This window comes from Lethenteron reissneri, chromosome 36 (genome assembly GCF_015708825.2).
Source record: "Lethenteron reissneri isolate LAM-NWPU_2019-01 chromosome 36, ASM1570882v1, whole genome shotgun sequence".
Lineage (NCBI taxonomy): Eukaryota > Metazoa > Chordata > Hyperoartia > Petromyzontiformes > Petromyzontidae > Lethenteron > Lethenteron reissneri.
Genome location: NC_083814.1, coordinates 10,544,341 through 10,564,773, shown reverse-complemented (window position 1 = coordinate 10,564,773; position 20,433 = coordinate 10,544,341). Strand labels below are relative to the sequence as shown.

The window sequence follows — 20,433 nt, the reverse complement described above, 5'->3', positions numbered from 1 at the left end:
GAGTGGTTTCTGCATTGTCAACTTTTCACAGACCGTTCCCTAACATGGGATGAGGGCTCCCAATGCAAACCTCCCCCGTGGTTGTGTGGATTTTTCTCCAGACCCGCCGGTCTTTCCCTCCACATGTAGAATCGACATCACGCGTTTGGGGTATTTGGCTGCTATAAATTTCCACGTGATAAGCGATTTCTTTGAGCTATCATTTGTGACCAGGTCACTTCTGAAAAAGCTAAATGTCTCAGTGGGCCTTACCCTGGTAAAAAAAAATCAATCTGGGTGATTTGGCGTGGATTGACCCCCGCCACGACCCGCCTGGTGGTTAGAGGGACCTCTTCCAGCAGTGGATTTTAAGAGCTGTACGTGACACGATTGCATTGTTTGAGAATGCAGCCGAAATATAATTGACTCTTGAAGTAACAACACATCCCGCTACTTTTCCTGATCCTTGCAGACATTACTGCTCCTGCTGCCGATGCATCTTTGTTGATCGAGTTGATGATGATGAAGATCATTATTTAAGACGACGATGTAACCGACAACAATCTTGCGGATTGCCATGTTGATGGCGATGACGATTGCACAATAGCAACGAGAGGAGGAATTTTACTGTGGCGTCAGGGGCCGTCCATAAATGACGTCACGCACCTAGGGGGGGGGGGGGTTTGAGAAATGTGAGGCCACATCAAAATGCGCAACTTTAAATAAATATAGACAACACGTTCTACTTAATTAATTAGACTTTTAGATAAATGTTTTCTCCTACAACATCAGAGTGCAGCGCCACATGAAATACGCACTACAATGACAATAGTTTAAAGCGATTTGAAGCATGTTTTATTTTGGGGGGAGCAGAGCTTTGTGACGTCATATTTGAGGGGGGGGGTCTGACTTTTTGTGACCCCATGTGACGAGGGGGGGTAAGAAATCGTCCAAAATCGCGTGACGTCGTTGATGGACGGCCCCTAAATCTTCCGGGCCTGAGTAATTTGGGGGGGGGGGGGGGTGCTGCTTGTTGTGGAGTTTGTCCAGTATTCCCTTCAGCTGTGCAATCAGCCTGGACGCGCCGGGTAAACGCGATTTGTCAAACTTTGTCGTCAAACAGACGGGGGGGTCTCCCCAGCTCTCTGGGCTGCTTTATTTACCGCTCGCCGTGCATTCCGTTCGTTTTCTCGTCAGCATCTGGGGAATTGGGCGGGCGAGATTTGGTTTGTGCGTGGAGGGGGGGGGGCGGTATCCACCAAGCGCCAAGGCATCGGTGACTCTCTGGCTTGCACTGTACAGTCGGAGCTCCTCCACTCTACACCACAACAGCCACCTCGGACGTAAACTTTCACTCCGTTGTTCAGCCAGAGAGGGCCTTCCACGCTTTCAACAGCCCTGTCCTGGAGCAGGGCAGCGGCTGTCTCGCACGTTTCGGGGGTTCGAATCTCCGCGGCCGCCCTGGTTTGTGACCTGTGGGTGTGTCCAGTCGTCTCGGTTCGTATGGACTGATAACGGCGGATTGAAGATGCGTCACTTTTTAGATGTTCTTGGTTCTTTCGGTCGAGTCACGGAGAAGGGAAATAATAAAATAATAAAAATAAAACGTAATGAAATTCTCACGACGTTTCGGCCACAACGCAAGCAGCCGTCCTCAGGTGAAGAACCTAATAAAACTAAAACAGAAAAAAATTCTCACGACGTTTCAGCCAAAACGCAAGCAGCCGTCCTCAGGTTCTTCACCTGAGGATGGCTGCTGGTGTTGTGGCCAAAACGTCGTGAGAATTTTTTTCTATTTTAGTTTTATTATTTTATTATTTTACTTCACCTGAGGACGGCTGCTGGCGTTGTGGCCGAAACGTCGTGAGAATTTTTTTCTGTCTTATGTTATTATTTTATTATTTCCCTTCTACGTGACTTTACTGAAAGAACCAAACATATGAATACCGGCAGTCACGAAAGCTTCAAATCGAAATTTTTAGATGATGTTATCCACCGAGTTGTCTGTTAAGAAGCGGAGTGGATCTCGTCCGTTCCTCCTATAACGGAGTGAAGACATCAGCAGTAGCGGAGTGTTTTACCACGTGGGTCGATGGTTTGGGATTCGTGGCCGCACTCGCAGGCCGCAGAATCTTTGATGCGCCATTGTGTACAGTCTTCACCGTAAACATACTCCGCGTGCCAACATGCATTCTCTGAAACGTTCGCTGTTTCACAGTGCATGTTAAAGATCCTCGTGCGCCAGGAATTCGCCTTCACAGCGCGTGGCCACCACGTTCAGCCTTCCCGGCTCCTGCCCCTGCGGATCACTTCGGGCGCCATTGTGGCGAGATGTTAACTACCTCGCCTGGTATACAGGCGGTCGTGGGTTCGATCAAAACTCCCCGACGCCTGCTGTATCTTTGGAGTTTTCATGTCTCTCCCTGTGGTCGCGTGGATTTTTTATGGGTTTTTCCCTCCATTCTAGATTTGAAGCTTTCGTGACTGCAAGGATTGGGGCCTGGCTCCTCCCCCCTCAACCAGTATATAAAGGTCGGGTCTCTTGGGATTTCTCTTTACTTGATACAGCAATCGTGCTGTGACGGTTCCACCTGAAGACTGAAGCTTGTGTTGCCTCCGAAACGTCGTGATTTATTATTTTATTTCTATTATTCCTTCTATTTTTTTAAGTATTCATCTTTTATTATTAATTTATTTTCCCCTCTACGTAACTTTACCGAAAAAACGTAAGAGTATTTTTCCCTCCACATTCAGAATCGGTGTGAGGTTCGAGTTTATTGGCTGCCGCTATAAATGTCCACGTGATGATAAACATATTCTGTTGAGCTATCATTTGTGTCCAGGTTTCTTCTGAAAAAAGAGCTATATAGCCCGTGCACCTTACCTGGTCAAATAAACAACAGTTTAGATTAGTTTACTGAGAGTGGAAAGGCCGGCTGCCTTCCCAGGCCCAACCACAGGAGCTGACGATCAGCCATGGGGACATCGCCCTTCTCCTCGGCCTCCTCCACAACACCCTCTTCGGCCTTGTCCTCATCGGCCTTCTCCTCTTCAGTCTGCTCGGCCTTCTTCTCCTTGGCCACCTCCCCCTCCTCCAGCCAGGCAGGGACTATGAGTCAGAGCGGCTGTCAACTGCTGGCTCGGCCTCTAGGAAATCACAAATTTTATTTTTATTAAACAAGAGCTCCTTACAGAGACACGAGCGACCGGGGGAGAGAGAGGAGCTGCAGATGTTCGAGCCAAATTATTGTATTGGGTGAAAATCACACAGCAACATCGTCTCCCCCCCCCCCTTCTTTGAAAGCTGCGCAGGCTTTGTCGGTCAAACAACGGTGCCCTCCCCGCAGAGGTCGCAAACGGGTTTTGATTCCTTACCCGTACCCGGCTGCACCAGAGTCGCAAACGGGTATCTGTACCCGGCCGGGTACGGGTAGGGTACGGGTATTGGGTACCTGATTGCGACCTCTGGGATGAAGCCATGTTGCAGGTGTGGGTGGGTTGATTCTAGGAACTTGAATTGTGAGAAGAGACAAGACGTTGGGAAATGAGTAACAAACAGTGACTCACCAGTGACTTGACGGTCTACCCGTACCCGGCCGCACCAGGGTCGCAAACGGGTACCCGTAGCCGTACCCAACCGAGTACGGGTAGCCGGGTATGGGTATCGGGTACCCGGTTGTGACCTCTGCCTCCCCGTAGCCTTGCCCCGTAAGAACGGCGCGAATTCCAAACGGTTGTTTGATTCGATAATGAACCACGTGGACTGGCACCTCCCTGGGCAAGTCTAGAGGGGTTAAAGGCGCAGTCCTGAAAATTGCTCGCTCACGCCGCTGCTGGCGGAAGGGCCTCCACTCGAGAGAGCTGCAGAGAGACGCTCTAGAGCAGCGATTTTTTACCTTTATTGCACCCCTTTGGTTCTCAATCGTAAAGTATATATAGTGTTAATAAACACACAGGGTTTGATGAAACAAAGTAGGTGTACTTATGTGGCCGTGCTTAATTTGTTTTTCGATGATTTACCGTCTAAAAAAAATCTGGCCATGTCTCGCACCCCGAGAGAGAGGGGGTGGGCATCTCGCATCCCCCAGGTTGAGAAGAACCGCTGCTCTAGAGGTCGTTTTATCCGAATCATCTTGCCTGGCCCACACCTTTTTTTCTTTCTCACGATTTCTGAATACTGGGCCCAAAAATCCCCAAATACCAAGGGCCACCGACAAAAGCAACACGGTTCGAGTTGCGATGCTGTCGGTGTTGTAAGACGTTGGCAAAAGAGAGAATCGACGGGAGGGAATTAGGGGAGTCGGCCCGGAAAATAAGCAGAAAGAAAGGCGTTGTGCAGTGAGTGAGTGAGCGGATGAGTGTGTTGTTTTGACCTGATGTGTGGTGGTTGAACACAGTGTGCAGGGTGAGATGGAGCAATCAGTGTCTGGTTGACCGAGTCCCCAACATGGGTGGAAGAATGAAAGAGCGAAATTGGTGTGAACGGTACTTTGTGTTTTTATTATTACGATGCTTGTTTACCTAGGAAGGCTCACGAAGTCTCATGACACTATTTCAGGAAGGTCCTGCCAAGCTTTTTTGCAGTGGGGGGTGGGGGTGCGGGCATTGATCGCTGTGCATATCCCAGTTGAGTAAATTTCGGGTTGATTTTCAAATTGCGCAAATATGGAACCGTGACACCAGCAAGTGACGTCACGGGTTCTTTAACGTCCACTGTGAAGCAGACTGCGTTGAATCTACAATCTATGCGGTGTCGTCGGCTAGGTTGGGGGGGGGGGGGTGTCGTATGGGGGGGGGGGTTAGTTGTGGACGGGGAGCTTGGTGGAGGGTTTCAGCTCTTCACTGCCCCTTGTACCACGCCCGGTTCACAGGGGGAAAAATATTTGGTGCTGGTCCCACGAGCATGATCAGATGATGACGACGATGGGAGATGATGATGATGGGAGATGACGATTGGAGATGATGATGGGAGATGATGACGACAATGGGAGATAATGATGATGACGATGGGAGATGATGATGACGATGGGAGATGATGATGACGATGGGAGATGATGATGACAATGGGAGATAATGATGATGACGATGGGAGATGATGATGACGATGTGAGATTACGATGACGATGAGAGATGACTGTGGGAAATAATGATGATGCCGATGTGGAATGATGATGGTGATGAATTTCCACCCACAATCTGCTACTCGAGCTGCAGCCCAGGGCTGGGAGTAATCCAGCACACACCCGTCATTAGGTCGAGCCGGGGGGCCCTGCGAATCGCCGCCGCTGCCCACCCGCCCAAAGTGACTGGCGGTGACCTCATTGTTGCTGACCCCGGCAGATCGCTGGGCAATTGAGAAAGATAACAACAACAGCGGCAAGAGCAAGCAGAAGGAGAAATTGCTTTACACAGGGTGGAGGCGGGGGGCGCTGAACACAGTGGCAACGTAATGGTAACTTTACTCGACTCTGGTGGAGTGAGCTATCCGTTTTGGAATGTTGAGTCTTTCTTTCCAGCCGCCGTCTGTGACTCGACGGCGTACTTGGTGGAAAGCCGATGCTTGTGTTGCCACGCAGCTTCGAGTGACTTGTGAGCGTGCGTGCGTGTGGGTGTGCGCGTGTGCGTGCGTGTGGGTGTGCGCGTGTGCGTGCAGATGTGCGCGTGTGCGTGCGTGGGTGTGTGCGTGCGGGTGTGTGCGTGCGTGCGCGTGTGTGAGCGTTGCAGAGAGCGATTCCCGCTCGCGACTAATAACAGCGGCGAACGTTCGAACCGATTATGGCCCTCCCCGGGTCGACTCGGCCTCAAATGAGAACCTGGTGCGGTGCGTAAACATCGCCATTTAGGGAGACAAAGGCGGCCGGGCGTGGTGCTAGCCACCTATCTCCTCGTGTGCCGTTCTGGGTTTAATAGATGCTCGCTAACAGCACTTTCCCAACACAATGTAGGCTATATGGTGAATCTTCATCTCTGTTGCGTCGTCATCATCATACTACTGATTTATTGAGGCCCTTATGGTCAGAACGGTCCGGAGTTTGCTTGATATAATTAATACCTAGAGCTGAGCTACCCAATATATTGCTCAGCTTGATCACTCCACCCCGTCGGAGAAAATAGTCGCAAAAAGAGTCACTCCTTTTCCTACGTGTAGCTCTTGACGGGAAGCGATGGGTGGAGCTTGGTGATGTCATTCGCATCGCCAGCCGCATCACGCTGGGCGTGGCTTGTAGGGGGTTTCCCACCTTCGAGAGGCTGAATGTCAGGGAAGTTTTAAAGTTGTATTTTGTTGATCCAAGTGAGCACTCGAGAGGAGCACGCCGAGTCTCGTCGGCCGGAGTGAACATGGCTCGCACAAAATGGCAAGAAGCAGAACGAATAACGCCGAGTGCAGCAATGAAGCGAAGATACATCGCCATAGAAACAATTGTAACGCACGAGGATTGGAACTTCGGAGAACGATGGGGGAGGCAGAAGGTTGGAGGGAGGGTAGCAGGGATAGGGGGAGGGTTCACGGGGCAGCCGTCACCGTTAAAGGAAGAAGAAGATGGGGATCATGTCGTCTAACCGCACAGGAGCAGTGGTCGAGTCGTTGGCCTCGCCCACGACCTCACCGCTGACCTCACCACTGACCTCACCACTGACCTCACCACTGACCTCACCACTGACCTCGTCGTGCCGGAGCCGGGCGGCAATTCACTCCGGGCCCTCTCCGGCCTGGCCGCCCGCGACCCAGGCCTGACGCCACCCTCGGAAATTGTGGATAATCTTTTACGGAAATAAATAGCGTCTCCTTATTTGTCCTGTTACTTAAATTCTCCGCAACGACGCTCGTGATTATTTAAAGTTACGTATTGCATATTCTTGGGTTTTTTCGGTAAAGTCACGTAGGTAAAAAATTTAAATTTAAATTAATGAAAGTAAAATAATAATAAAATAAAAATCACGACGTTTAGGAGGCAAAACAAAGACGGGGGCTTGTGTTGCCTCTGAAACGTCGTGATTTTTATTTTATTTTTATTTTACTTTTATTAATTTAAATTTGTTACCTACGTGACTTTACCGAAAAAACCCAAGAATATGAATCCTTGCAGTCACGAAAGCTTCAAATCTAGAATTATATATTGCAGTGTGTCCAGCAGAGTCGCTTTGCATCATTTAAATTCCCTGCATACTGGACATCTGTGAAAAAGAGCTTTATGGCTCATCGTATTGCTCCAGTCTAAATAAAGATTCGGATTTTTATTGTTCTAATAACGCCGCTGGTGACGATTCCTCCTCCTCCGCTGTCTCTGCAGACAACCTGCTGGTGATCACCGTCGCCACCAATCGGACAGATGGGTTCGAGCGCTTCATGCGGACGGCAAAGTACTTCAACTACTCCGTGCAGGTGAGGGGGAGAGCGGCGGGAGAGTTCAACTCAAGTTCTTGTCGCTGGATGAACATTTGGTGAACGAGTTGTTGGGGATTGTTTCGTTCCAACAATTGGTCCCGCTGCTTTTGACGATATATCCCGACGGCGTTGGTACCGACTTCTCGGGGCAGGCTTGTGTTCCGTCGAAGGGAGGGCCCATCTTCGGGAGAAGCGTCGAAGTCGTCGTCGGTTCCAAACAAAATGACGAAAGGAAACCTTGGGCCTAAAATTGTTGACGGTGAAAATTATCTCGGCTCTTGCTGTTTCAACTTTCCGCAGCAGTTCAAGGGAGGGGGACCCGCAGCTGCCAAGGTGCCATCTCAACAACAAAAAAGTTACAATCGGCGAAAAGCGCAAACAACGTGAAACAGAAATCGGAGAGAGATGGGTGACGTTGTTTTTGGCAACGGCTGTTCTTCATACCGAAGCGATTTAAAGAAGATTGGGGGGCGGGTGGGAGCTCTTTGCCCCCCACAAATGTGTCCGATTTATTGTTGAGGCAATACGCCGGGGCCCGTGGCGTCGCGTCGTGTGTCGCGCGTCAGCACTGACGGCGTGAGTTGGCCCCGGGTTGTAGAGAGCAGGGGGAGGTGGCGGGGGAGGTGGCGGGGGAGGTGGCGGGGGAGGTGGCGGGGGAGGTGGCGGGGGAGGTGGCGGGGGAGGTGGCGGGAGAGGGAGCCAGGCCCCAATGCCCCCACGTTTCATCTGCTTCACACGTTCCTCCTTTAGCGCAGTGTTGATTGAGCGTTTCGTTGACTCCGCAATCGGCCCGTAGTCGTGCCTTCTTCAGTCTCCGCTCGGATCGAGGGCCATTGGCCAATCGGCCGGCAATGGCGTGTGCCGTGCGTGTGCCGTGCGTGTGCCGTGCGTGTGCCGTGCGTGTGCCGTGCGTGTGCCAGGTGCTGGGAATGGGCGCTGCGTGGAAGGGCGGCGATGTCGACCGCTCCATCGGGGGTGGCCAGAAGGTGCGGTTGCTCAAGGAGGAGATGGAGAAACACAAGGAGAGGGATGACCTGGTCGTGTTGGTCGTGGACAGGTGAGGGGAGGGCCTCAGGATGTACACACCGTGTACCCCACGCACCGCACCCCACCCACCCACGCACCCCACCCACCCACCCACGCACCCCACCCACCCACCCACGCACCCCACCCACCCACCCACGCACCCCACCCACCCACCCACCCCACCCACCCACCCACCCCACCCACCCACCCACCCACCCCACCCACCCACCCACGCACCCCACCCACCCACCCACGCACCCCACCCACCCACCCACGTAACCCACCCACCCACGCACGCACCCCACCCACCCACCCATGCACCCCACCCTCCCACCCACGCACCCCACCCACCCACGCACCCCACCCACCCCACCCACCCACCCACCCCACCCACCCCACCCACCCACCCACCCACCCACCCCACCCACCCCACCCACCCCACCCACCCACCCACCCACCCACCCCACCCACCCCACCCACCCACGCACCCCACCCACGCACCCCACCCACCCACGCACCCCACCCACGCACCCCCACCCACCCACCCACCCCACCCACCCACCCACCCCACCCACGCACCCCACCCACGCACCCCACCCATGCACCCCACCCACGCACCCCACCCACCCACGCACCCCACCCACGCACCCCACCCACGCACCCCACCCACCCACGCACCCCACCCACCCACGCAAGCACTCAGCGGAGGAGCCACGTTGACGGACGTGGAAGTGCGCGCGTGCACGCACACTCGCCGGCGACTCCAATGAAAAAATTAAAATCGTGCACGCAGCGTGGATTCTGTAAGTCTCTCCGTGCGTGCGCCTTGCCCTGGGAAGTCTTCAGTGGGCCACGGCAGCGGTGACGTCGCGCCTAGTGACCTTATCGGGAGGGCCAAGTCGCGCACGCCGCGCGTGACATCATCATCATCGCCCCTGGCCGAATCGCCTCGTTATCCATTTCAGCTGTGAACTTTTATCGCCAACTTTTGATAATTGAATATAATATACGTCCGGTTTTACATCGGCTTAGTTGCTCATAGCAACGCAACTTGACACAATAATTTAGTTGGTGTTCAATCCTCTTCTCGTGAGTTATCGTGCGACCCAGTATTACAGACAGACAGACGGACAGAGAAGAGAAGGGCAGAGCTCATGCGTTTCAAACCTTGGTTGGAAAGCGATTATTAAACAGACGCGAGCGTAGACATGTGCAACAAAAAAAGACAAAGACCCCCCGTATAGCCTTAACAGACTGTTGGGCCAAGTGCTGTTAGCAAGTAGCACCGATGAAGACCGGAACGGCACGCGAGGGGGTTTGTGGCGAGCACCACGCTCGGCCCCCTTTGTCTTCCCAGTGGCGATGTTTTTACGCACTCCACCAGGTACTCATTTGAGGCCGAGTCGACCTAGGGGAGGCCCAGGACCGGTTCAGATATTCGTCACTGCTGTTGGCCGTGAGCGGGAATCGAACTCGGGTCGCCGGGTTCGTAGCGCAGCTCGCTAACCGCTGCACCACCGCTCACACACACAGACGCACGCGCACCGAAGTGAAACAACGAGCGCATTCCTGCGCGCCATTTCCCAATGAGATTTATTATTCACAGAGGTGCAATCCGCACAAACACACACAAGCCCCGCGCACAGCACGCACACATGCAAAGAACATGCAAAATACCGACGCAGCCGCACAGAGGTAGTCTTACTCGCCGCTACAGGTTATGCAACGGCACTTAAACATGTTGAACCTGTCGTTACGCCGGACGGTGCGACCGTCGGGATCGTGCGCGCGGCAATTAATCGTTTTCCATAATTACGCGTTTTTATATGCCGTGGCTTCACGTGACCCCAGCATCCGCTAGAGGTGATACATTCACCGCAGCGTTAAAACATATAATCGGGTCTTCGCTGCTCTGGTGTCCTGGGGGGCGGAGGGGCGGAGAAGATGGATGAATAAACCCAGCCCCGACTGAGAGGGCGGGATTGTGTCCACCTCTGGCGATGTTTACACGCGGCATCACCAGCAATTGATTTAAGGCCAAGTCAACCTAGAGGAGGCCCAGCACCAGTTAGGATATCGCCCGCCCGCCCACTGATGTCCACGGCTACGAGCTCACGAGCGAGTGCGAGCACCGCTAGCACATAAGCAAAGATAAAGATACCCCGTGTAGCCTCTGAATAGGCTGTCGGGGAAAATGCCTTGGTCTCGCCTTGGCCTCTTCCCAGTGCCAGTGTTCACACGCAGCACCAGCAGCTACTCGCTTAAGGCTGAGCCGACTTAGAGGAGGTACAGGGCAGTTTCGAATGGCACTCGTCACTTGCGTTACCAGCGGTCGGGAATCGAACAACACCACGCCCGGCCGCCTTTGTCTCCCTAGTGGCGATGTTTACTACACAACGCATCAGGTACTCATTTAAGGCTGAGTCAACCTAGGGGAGGCCCAGGACCGGTTCAGATAATTGGCACTGGTGTTGGCCGTGAGCAGGAATTGAACTCGGGTTGCCAGGTTCGTAGCGCAGCGTAGCACGAACCACGCACACACACACACCTGCACACATGTGCAGTACATTCACAAATAGCGACACACACACTCGACAACATACACGAGGGTTTGTCCATGGGGAGCCGGAGAGGAAGGAGCAATGCAAATTCCAGACATCTCACGTAGAAAGCATTACACTGGGAACCTGTTCCCAGTGTAATGCTGCGCAGTGTTGCTATTAATTACTGACATTTAAAAAAATATTTCTACGTATTTAATTATGGGGTTCCTATTGGAAAAAGTGACTCTGGCAGAAAAGTGCACCCAGGTTTTGTAAAAGTGTTTTGGTCTGTGTTGGGTTCTTTTTTATTTCTCTAATTCACGTCGTAGTCATTTCCTTTGGAATCTGAAAAGTCGAAAACAAATAAAAGACCTCGACAAAGCAGAGTTTCTCTTCGGAGAAAAAAAAAACAGGCCAATAATTTACGTTTGTTTTGTAGCTGAAGAAACTAATAATGAAAAAAATCTAAAGAGTAAAAAAAAGTTTATATATATAAATACCAAAACACCTGTTGCGGCCAATAATTTCCGACAAACGTAAAATCAAACGCAGCTGTTGTGCCATGTGGGTGAGATCGTCAATGGCCGTGGGGTCCGTGCAGCTTGCAGACGCCCGATCGTTCTGGCAGCCCCACGCTGGCTGTCTGCATCTCTCTCTCTCTGCGCTCTCGCTCTGTCCCCATCTCTCTCTGTCTCTGTGTGCTCTCTCTCTGTCCGCATCTCTCTCTGCGCTCGCTCTTTGTCCCCATCTCTCTCTCTCTCTCTGTCTGCACCTCTCTCTCTGTGTGTTCTCTGTCTGCACCTCTCTCTCTGGACACTCTCTCTCTGTCCCCATCTCTCTCGCTCTCTGCGCTCTCTCTCTTTGCCCCCATCTCTCTTTCTCTCTCTGCGCGCTCTCTCTTTGTCCGCACCGCTCTCTCTCTCTGTGCGCTCTCTCTCTTCTTCTCGTTTTGCCTCTCTCCTTCATCGCAACGCCCCGAGCGGTGCACCACGGAGCTGAGCCCCGTTACCCCTCGGCGCGCCGCCACCGCCGCCGCCACGGTACGGCATCGTGCGCTCAGCGTTCGTTCCGCGGTTCCCGTGCAGTCAATCTCGAGGTGTCCTGTGGCAGGGGACGCCCCAGTGGCAGCTGTCTCTGTGAGGCACTGGGGGAACGCAGAGCCGACCCCACCAAAGGGCTTTGCTTTAGTCTAAAACTAAACAGTGTTATTTATTTATTTTACCAGGTAAGGCCCACGTAGCTGTGTAGCTCATTTTTAGAAGCGATCTGGCCACAATTTATCGTTCAACGAAGTTGCTTATCACGTGGAAATTTATAGCAGCACAAATACTCTGAACGCGTGACATTGATTTCTAAATGTGGAGGGAAAAACCGGAGGAACCAGAGACAAATCCTCGCAATCACTGGGAAAGGGACATGCAAACTCCAAATATACACGCTTCAAGGTCAGGATAGAAGCCACTACCTCCTGTATACCGGGCGAGGGAGTTAACGTCTCGCCAGCGTGGGCGCTCATGATAATAGTCAGCCGATAGAGGGGAGGTGGACGACGTTGCGGCTACGTGACTTGACTCGATTAGTATTTTTCGGTGTCACTTACGAGTAGTTTTTATAATTTGGCAAAGTTTGTACCGTGACGTCGGCACGCGTGGCTCCCCCCTTACCCCTCCCAACTCTTTTTCGGATGAAGCCATCAAGCCGATCTTCATCGGCGTCTGTTCTTAGTTAATGCACCCACGGTATGAACCCGGGCTCAAACCGCAGACCGCTGTAACAAGCGACGCGCGTGCTACCGCTTGGCCACCGAGACCGCTCCCCGACCCTCGTCCTGTGTTCCACAGCCACCGCCGCCCCCTTGTTGCTCACTCGGCTATCCCCGTGCCGCACACGCGCTGCGCGCACAGTCCCGGCGGCGGTTCGTACGCGAGCCGCGGAGAGAGCGGCGCTTGCACTACCAGCGAACGATCCCGGGGGGCTATTCCTGACCCCCCCCCCCACCCCCCCACGGTGCATGTGACAGCCATTTGTGCAACGAGTTGGTATCGGCGCCTGATTTGGGCCCTGCCGTAGGTCCACTCGGCCTACAATGAATAGACAATCTCGTGTTTGAAGCGGGTCAATAAACATCGGTGTTAGGGAGGTGCCAAGGCTGCCCGGCATGGCTGTGATGGGCGTCGCGGTGGTAAGGAGATGTTCTTTCCCTCGCCTGGTGCGCAGGAGATCGTGGGTTTGATCCCCAGACCCTTATGTTGCCTCTATATTTTGGAGTTTGCGTGTTCTCTCTCCCTGTGGTGGTCCCGTGGATTGTTTTCCGGGTCTCCTCCATTTTTACTCCACTCCACATGGAGAAACAACGCGGGTTTAGTTGATTTGGCTGCTGCTATACATTTCCCGCGTGTGATGATGGTGATGATATTGATATAAGGCACTTCGATGAGCTGCCATGTGTGGCCAGGTCGCCTCTGAAAAAGATCAAATAACTTGGTGGGCTTTACCTGGCAAATAAACTAGGCGAGTTATAGATTATTGATGCTGGCCCACACCATCCTTGTCTCACATGTGTGCCGCGTTGGCTTTGATAGACGCTCGCTCACAGCGCTTGCCTCCGCAGCCTCCGCACTCCAAAGAGAGTGTGTACGTGTGAAGATTGTGGGGAGCGGTAGTGCAGTGGTTAGCGCACTGCGCTACGAACCCTGCGATCCAAGTGTAGTGTCAGTGAGTCTCCGATTCACTGACACTACACTTTGTAGAGGCGCCTTATTTTATTAAAACACACGATCTCGCCCGCACACACTCCGTACTCGCTAGCCTATGACACAACACGAGCCGTCTAGCACCGGCGGCGCTGACTGAGACAGCTAACAGGCTGTCTAGCAGCGCAATGTCGAGCGAAGACGACAGCGACAATGGCGACGAGACGATCCAATCCCTAAACTGGCCCCATCCAGCTCCCACTCTCGGCCCATTTTATACTACCGGCGCGGCCTGGCTCCGCCCTGGCCGCGCCTCCCTTCTGGAACCTACTAGCAGGTTCCAGGGGCTTCCAGATGGAGCCCTCCATGACCCTTGTCCCAGTTCCTCCGCCCTGCCGACACACAGCCGTGTGTATATGCTCACCGGCGTGTGTACTGTTTGTACACCGCAGTTGCCGCTGCTGGTCACCAGCCGGCGCTATTACACTACACAAGTTTGATTCCCGCTCAGGGCCAACGGCGAATATTTAAACCGGTCTTGGGTATCCCTGATTCGGCCTCAAATGAACACGTTGCTGCGGTGTGTAAACATCACCGCTCGGGAGACAAATGTGGCCGGGCGTGGTGTTGGCCTCCCACCTCCTGCGCGTGCTGTGCCGGGCTTCGCAGGTGCTACTCGTTCATAGCACTTGCCCCTACAGTCTGTTGAAGCTATACGGGTGATCTTTGTGTATGTACGTGTGCGCGTGTGCACGCGTGTGCCCTGGGCTATTGCTGGGGGGGTCACCCGGGTCTCGTGGGGTCGCCTGGCGGCCGTGCTCTCTCTCCGCTCCGTGCGCAGCTACGACCTGATCTTCGCGAGCGGCCCCTCGGAGCTGCTGCGCAAGTTCCAGCAGACTGGCCACCGGCTCGTCTTCTCCGCCGAGGCGCTCGTGTGGCCCGACCGGCGCCTCGCTGACAAGTACCCGCACGTGCGCAGCGGGAAGCGCTTCCTCAACTCTGGGGGTGCGTGCGTGCGTGCGAGTGTGTGTGTGTACATGCATGGGGAGCCAATGACTGGCAACAGCGGTGTCAAAATCGGCCTCTGTGGAGGAGGCTCATGAATGGAGGAATTGAAAGGACTGCCGCCCAACAACCGCATGCGGGTCAAAGTGGGCTCCCTACGCATTTTGGCGTCCTCTGGTCGAGCACCAATTGGGTCGAGGCTCAAAAGAAAGCCGTCCCTTGGTTCTAGATTTGAAGCTTGCGTGACTGCAAGGATTCATACTCTTAGGTTTTTTCGGTAAAGTCACGTAGGTAAAATTTTTTTATTTATAAAGTAATAATAGAAATAAAATTATTTTATTTTATTTCTATTATTACTTTTATTAATATTAATTTTCTTTTTTTACCTACGTGACTTTACCAAAAAAAAAAAATAAGAGTATACCGTCCCTTGGTGTGGACCAATCAGTTTCAAGGAGAATGCAGACACGAATCCTTGTAAAAAGGTTTCAATTTTGTTGCCATAAAAAAGGGGAAAACCCCTTATTATTATTATGATGATCATACTGTGGCTGCTGCTGAAGATGACGATGGTGATAATGATGATCATCCTGCTGCTGCTGCTGCTGATGATGATGATCATCCTGCTGCTGATGATGATGATGATCATCCTGCTGCTGCTGCTGCTGACGATGATATTGAAGCGCGCCGTGTGGTGTGTGGCGTCCCCTCGCCAGGCGTCGTGGGCCTCGCCCCGGCCCTGCACCAGGTGGTGTCTCAGTGGGAGCTGCGAGATGACGACGACGATCAGCTCTTCTACACCAAGGTCTACATCGACCCGGCCAAGCGGGTATGGGGAGGCCCCGTGGACCCGCCAACCCCACTCACTGCCTCCGGCCCTTTCCTGTTGTTGATGCTGCTACTACTGCAGATCAGGGCTGGTGCTAGTTGAGGGGGGGGGGTGGGGGGGGATGGGGGCGGCGGCGGCGGTGCTGGATAGAATCCACGCATGTGCACGATTTTTCTTCCTTGGCTCAGCAGTCGAGCGAGCGGACAATTTCAAATCCTGCTTGTGGGGTTGATGCAGCCTATCATCCCTCATTCCAGGGTGGATAAAATGAGCATCACTTTGTGGGCAAGTAAACAGTGTTTTTTTTCTATGAGTAGACCCCTGCCATGTGAATGTGCAATTTCCCCCTTTGCCTCAGGACTGTGAACGGTAAAACTGTCTCCCGCGGTGGCTAGGGGATGTTGACAACCTCGCCTGGTATGCAGGAGGTTGTGGCTTCGATCCCGACCCTGTGACACCTGCTGTATATTTGGAGTTTTTATCTCTCTCTCGCCCCGTGGTCGCGTTAATTTTTTCTCTGGGCCCTTCGGGTTTTCCCTCCACGTCACGTGTTTGGCTGATACAAATTTCCACGTGATAAGCCACTTCTCGTTGAGCTATCGTTTGTGGCCAGGTCGCTTCTGAAAAAGAGCTACATAGCTCAGTGGGCCTTGCCTGGTAAACTTAAATGAATTTATTGTTTCTTACTTGTAGAGCGTCACTTTGTTAGGAGGTCTTCTCAAACGTATGCTGCGTCTGCTTTGTTTCTCTTTCAGAGCAAAATAAACATCACCCTGGACCACAAGTGTCGCATCTTTCAGAACCTCAACGGAGCTGTAGGTAAGAGCAATGGTTCCGTCGTTTATATCGTGTAAAGAATAAAAGAACATTTGCGGAAAAATCATAATCGAACGGTAATAATGGAGTTCATTTTACCCAGTTAAAGGCCCCACTGATTCTCAAGACTCGTTTTCGGGAATGGTCACGCATCGATTGGAATGTCAGACCAAGCCACGAATGAGTGGCACGTTGAAGGAGAAAGCACAGTAGATGGAGAAAATCCCACTGCGAACGTGGATACAACACTCTTGAGTATAGTAATAGGTTTTTACCCTTTCAACTGGTACAAAAACTGACACCTTTATACAAGGGATCATGTTTGCAATAACCACAACACAAGCAGTCAAAATGCAAACAAAAAGAAACAACTCTGATAATGATATGCACTGTCCTTGAAGTTGATTGGTCCACAACCGAGACAGCTTTTCTTAGAGTCTAGTCTCCATTGGTGTTGGACCAGATGATGCCTTTTGTTGTGGTTATTGCAAACGTGATCCCTTGTATAAAGAAGTGTCAGTTTTTGTACCAGTTGAAAGGGTAAAAACCTATTGGACTATTTTGCCACTGGTAAAGGAGGTCTCATAGTGTAAACACTCCGAGTCTCATACAGGCAGGCTCGCCTAACCCGCTTGCTGGACTGTCGCGTTCTCGGCCACCTTGCAAATCCCACCATCCCTGCCTCCTCAAACGCGACAAATCGCAGGCGAGCTCGACTACACCTGGGCAAACATCCGAAGTGGAATTCTTCAGAAAAATAGTCTCGAAGCTCGGTGAGGTTTTCGTAGGTAAATAAGCAAAGTCAACATCGGTCTGGTGGATGCCCATGCTATGCTGGCCATCGGTATGGCGATGTTAAATTTCCATCGGTGCCCCTCCCCTCCGCCCCCATAAAAAAAATGCCAACGTTGGCTCGACGTTGGCATGTGGTTGGGAACCATCGAACCAACCCTGGGCCACTGTTTTATGTTTACTGGCTGAGAGCTGTGGTTCGATTTAACCACACCACTCAAATTGCTGCTCATTCCGACAGTGAGAGGGAGACTTTGATTTTTTTTGTGCTCAAATAAACAATCCGGCCAGGTGGCTCTGTGGCAGAACGCGAGCGGCTCTCAATCAGAAGGTTTTAAAGTACAAATCCTGGTTTAGGGGGTGGGGGGTTGACTCGGCCCATCATCCCTTGGGGGTCAATAAAATTGGTACAAGAATGGGGCGGGGGCAGGAAGTCAACAACTTCAGAAATTGCCAGGAATATAACCCGGTTGTCAAGTGTAGCGAGTTCGTGGTTTTAGCTCGGTGGAAAAATGATGGCACAAAGCAAAACCCATCTTTGCCAGGTTTGGTTTTTCCCTTAATTTTCGCAAAATTCCAGCTCTGAGGGGAAAATAACCAGTTTAACCGTTCTGAAACAAACATTTCTCTCTAGCGGAGCAAATGGGAAAGTGCAACTCAAAAGCGGTCTCTCAAAGGACTCTCCGAAGCAGTTCTGCGGTATCTACTTCCGCGGGCCGCTGTGCGAGAGTTTTGTCTCCTGACGCGGGAAGCAAGAGGGGGAAACAATTCAGGAGGGGGAGTGAAAAAAAACGAAAACATTTTAATTTGGTGCTCAATTTCCCAAAATCAAATGCGCGTCAGTGTCCGGTCAACCGCCTCTCGGTGTGTAACTATTTGTGTGCGTGCCTGCGTGCGTGCGTGCGTGCGTAGATGAGAGACGCGTGTCTGGTGAAGGTACAGCCTCTTTGATTTAAGCCGCCATTCGGAGCGGTGTCACTTTTCCATACTCGCAACGCCTTCCCGAATCCTGCCTCCCGTGCCCCGGCTGTTGCATGCCAGCGTCTCTTCGACCCGCGCCTCCGGGAATTTCGGCTGCGTTTATATTTCGAAATGCGTATGTAAAGTAAAAGTAAAAAAAGGAGAACAAAATTATCGGAATAAAACCCCGGCAGTGGCGCGTTTCGCTTGCCGCCGGGCCGGACTTGGCGGGGGCCGGCGCTCTCTCCCATCGCTCGCGCCGGCGCACCGCTCGGTGGCAGACAGCGTTCGGTGTTGCCGGCTTGCACGCCACTGGTGACGTCGCCATTCCCGGTTCCACTCTGGGCCCCCCCCCCTCGCCCCCATCAGCCGCACTTACGCCGTCGGCGCAGTTTGTTCTGAACAATCCGCATGTGTTCGGAACAAGTAGGCGTTTGTGTGGAACAAACGTCGCCTTTGTCTCGGTTGGCGATTGCCCTCTGCTAACGGCGATGCGACTCGGTGAAAGAGATGGAAGTGTAATGTTGTCCGAGTCTTGTTTTGACTCTCGATTGCTTTGGCATTGTCACCGCTACTTCCACACGCACCGACACCTGACCACCCACGCACTGCAACAATCACTCGTACGCGCGCAAATACCGACACCTAAACATGCGCACACAATGACGCGACTCTGCGTGCACTGGCACAACTCCGCACACGTCGAACCTCACCGACGGCAGACGAGGTGGTGCTCAAGTTTGAGACCGGGCGTGTGCGGGCGCGGAACACGGCCTACGACACCCTGCCCGTCGTGATTCACGGCAACGGCCCGACCAAGGTCAGCACGCACGCACGCACGCACAAACAGGAATCCCAATGTTCTGTTGACTTTCATTATAAAGTGTCGTTGTTCACGCAAATCGCCGAGAAACCACAGTTAAGCTGGAATTCTGCAACAACAGGCGGTGAGCCGGCATCAACCGTTGCTCGCGCTCTGCAGTCCTCTGTGTGTTAAGATGCTTTCAGCCAATTAATGAGTGTTTACACGTACATACAAAAGACAAAGATCCCCACCGCCCATAGCCAGACAGATTGTCGCGGCTAGTGGCGATAGTGCGAGCACTTGCGAAGTTTGCCACGGCGCACGAGGAGGTTGTGCCGCCAGCACCACGCCCGGCCGCCTTTGTCTCCCCAGCGGTGATGATTACACGCCACAACCAGGCTCGGTCGTCCTATGGGGGGGGAGGCCAAGGACCACCGGTTCAGATAATCGCCGCTGATGAGTGTCGCCATCGATGTATGAATGTTGAACTTCTTCTGCACCGCACGTAGCCAACCGTACTAATTGGAGGTGGAGGAATAATGATGTTGGCCTTAGCCAGGAATCAGATTGGGGCCGCCAGTGCAGTAGTTCCAAGTCGGTGTGAAACTTTGTGGACGAAGAGGCCGGCTCCGAACGTGCTACGAACTGTTGGCGGGCGGGCGGGCGGGCGGGCGAGCATTCCCGTTTTGATTTTCACCACTCCGTGTTCGTGGACCTGGAATTTCTTTCACCGTAAACGAAGGGAAATGGGGTGGGGGGGGAGGTGCAGTAAAAGAAGGTCAAGGGCTGGGAGGAAGGGAGGAGGTGGAACACGCCATGAAGAGCACAGGTTGTGGAACTCACAAAGAGTTGCTTAACGCGGTGGGTGCGGTGCTGGGAACGTGAAGGACTCCGCGCTCTGAGCTGGTGGGGAGGGGGGGGGCGCGGTCTGTGTCGGCTGTCGCCGGTCCGTACGAACGCGAGATTAATAGCCGCTCGCTAAGTACGAGCACCGGCACAGAGCAGGTCACGCCCGCCACTTAGCACGTGCTCGTAGTGAATCGTGAGCATTGAGTTGGAATTAAGTCAATTAATTAAAGTTGGCAGGGGGGTGGGGGGGGCAAATCTTGAATGTGTTTCTTTGTGTGAAATTGTTGCGATGTTGCCGCTACCGCTGCGGTGTTTGCGCGGCACGCGCGGTACTCTGCGTAGCGCATCGTGACCCGAGCGCTACGCAGAGAAGAGAATAAGGGAGTCTCACATTGGGCTGATTGGTCATGAATCGCATTACTCATTGCTCTACACGATAAAGCCTCGTGTGTACCTGTAGTGGGGAGCGGTAATGCGGTGGTTAACCGGCTGTGCGTGCGTGGGTGTGCGTGCGAGTGTTGTCGGGAGCGGTGGCACCAGCGGTTAGCGCGCTGCCCCTACAAGAGACCCGAGTTCGATTTCCATTCACGGCCCAACACCAGTGACGAATATCTGAACCGGTCCTGGGCCTCCCCTAGGTCGACTCAACCTCAAATGAGTACCTGGTGTGTTTTCAGCATTGCCACTGAAAGACAAAGGCTGGTCGGGCGTGGTGCTGGCCACCCACCCCCTCGTGTGCCATACCAGCC

General features: G+C 53.0%; 1 protein-coding gene across 2 annotated transcripts in view; it reads left to right on the top strand.

Moving 5' to 3' along the window:
- LOC133351121 (procollagen-lysine,2-oxoglutarate 5-dioxygenase 2-like) overlaps positions 1–20,433 on the top strand; it is a 59,567-nt gene that overhangs the window by 21,395 nt on the left and 17,739 nt on the right. The window contains exons 2-8 of one of the 2 annotated variants that reach the window (XM_061566086.1): positions 7,272–7,363; positions 8,287–8,423; positions 14,470–14,633; positions 15,350–15,462; positions 16,218–16,281; positions 17,983–18,006; positions 18,753–18,850. In XM_061566086.1, the coding sequence (XP_061422070.1) occupies positions 7,272–7,363; positions 8,287–8,423; positions 14,470–14,633; positions 15,350–15,462; positions 16,218–16,281; positions 17,983–18,006; positions 18,753–18,850 (692 nt within the window). The remainder of the gene's footprint in view (positions 1–7,271; positions 7,364–8,286; positions 8,424–14,469; positions 14,634–15,349; positions 15,463–16,217; positions 16,282–17,982; positions 18,007–18,752; positions 18,851–20,433) is intronic. The other variant, XM_061566087.1, reaches the window with a different exon arrangement.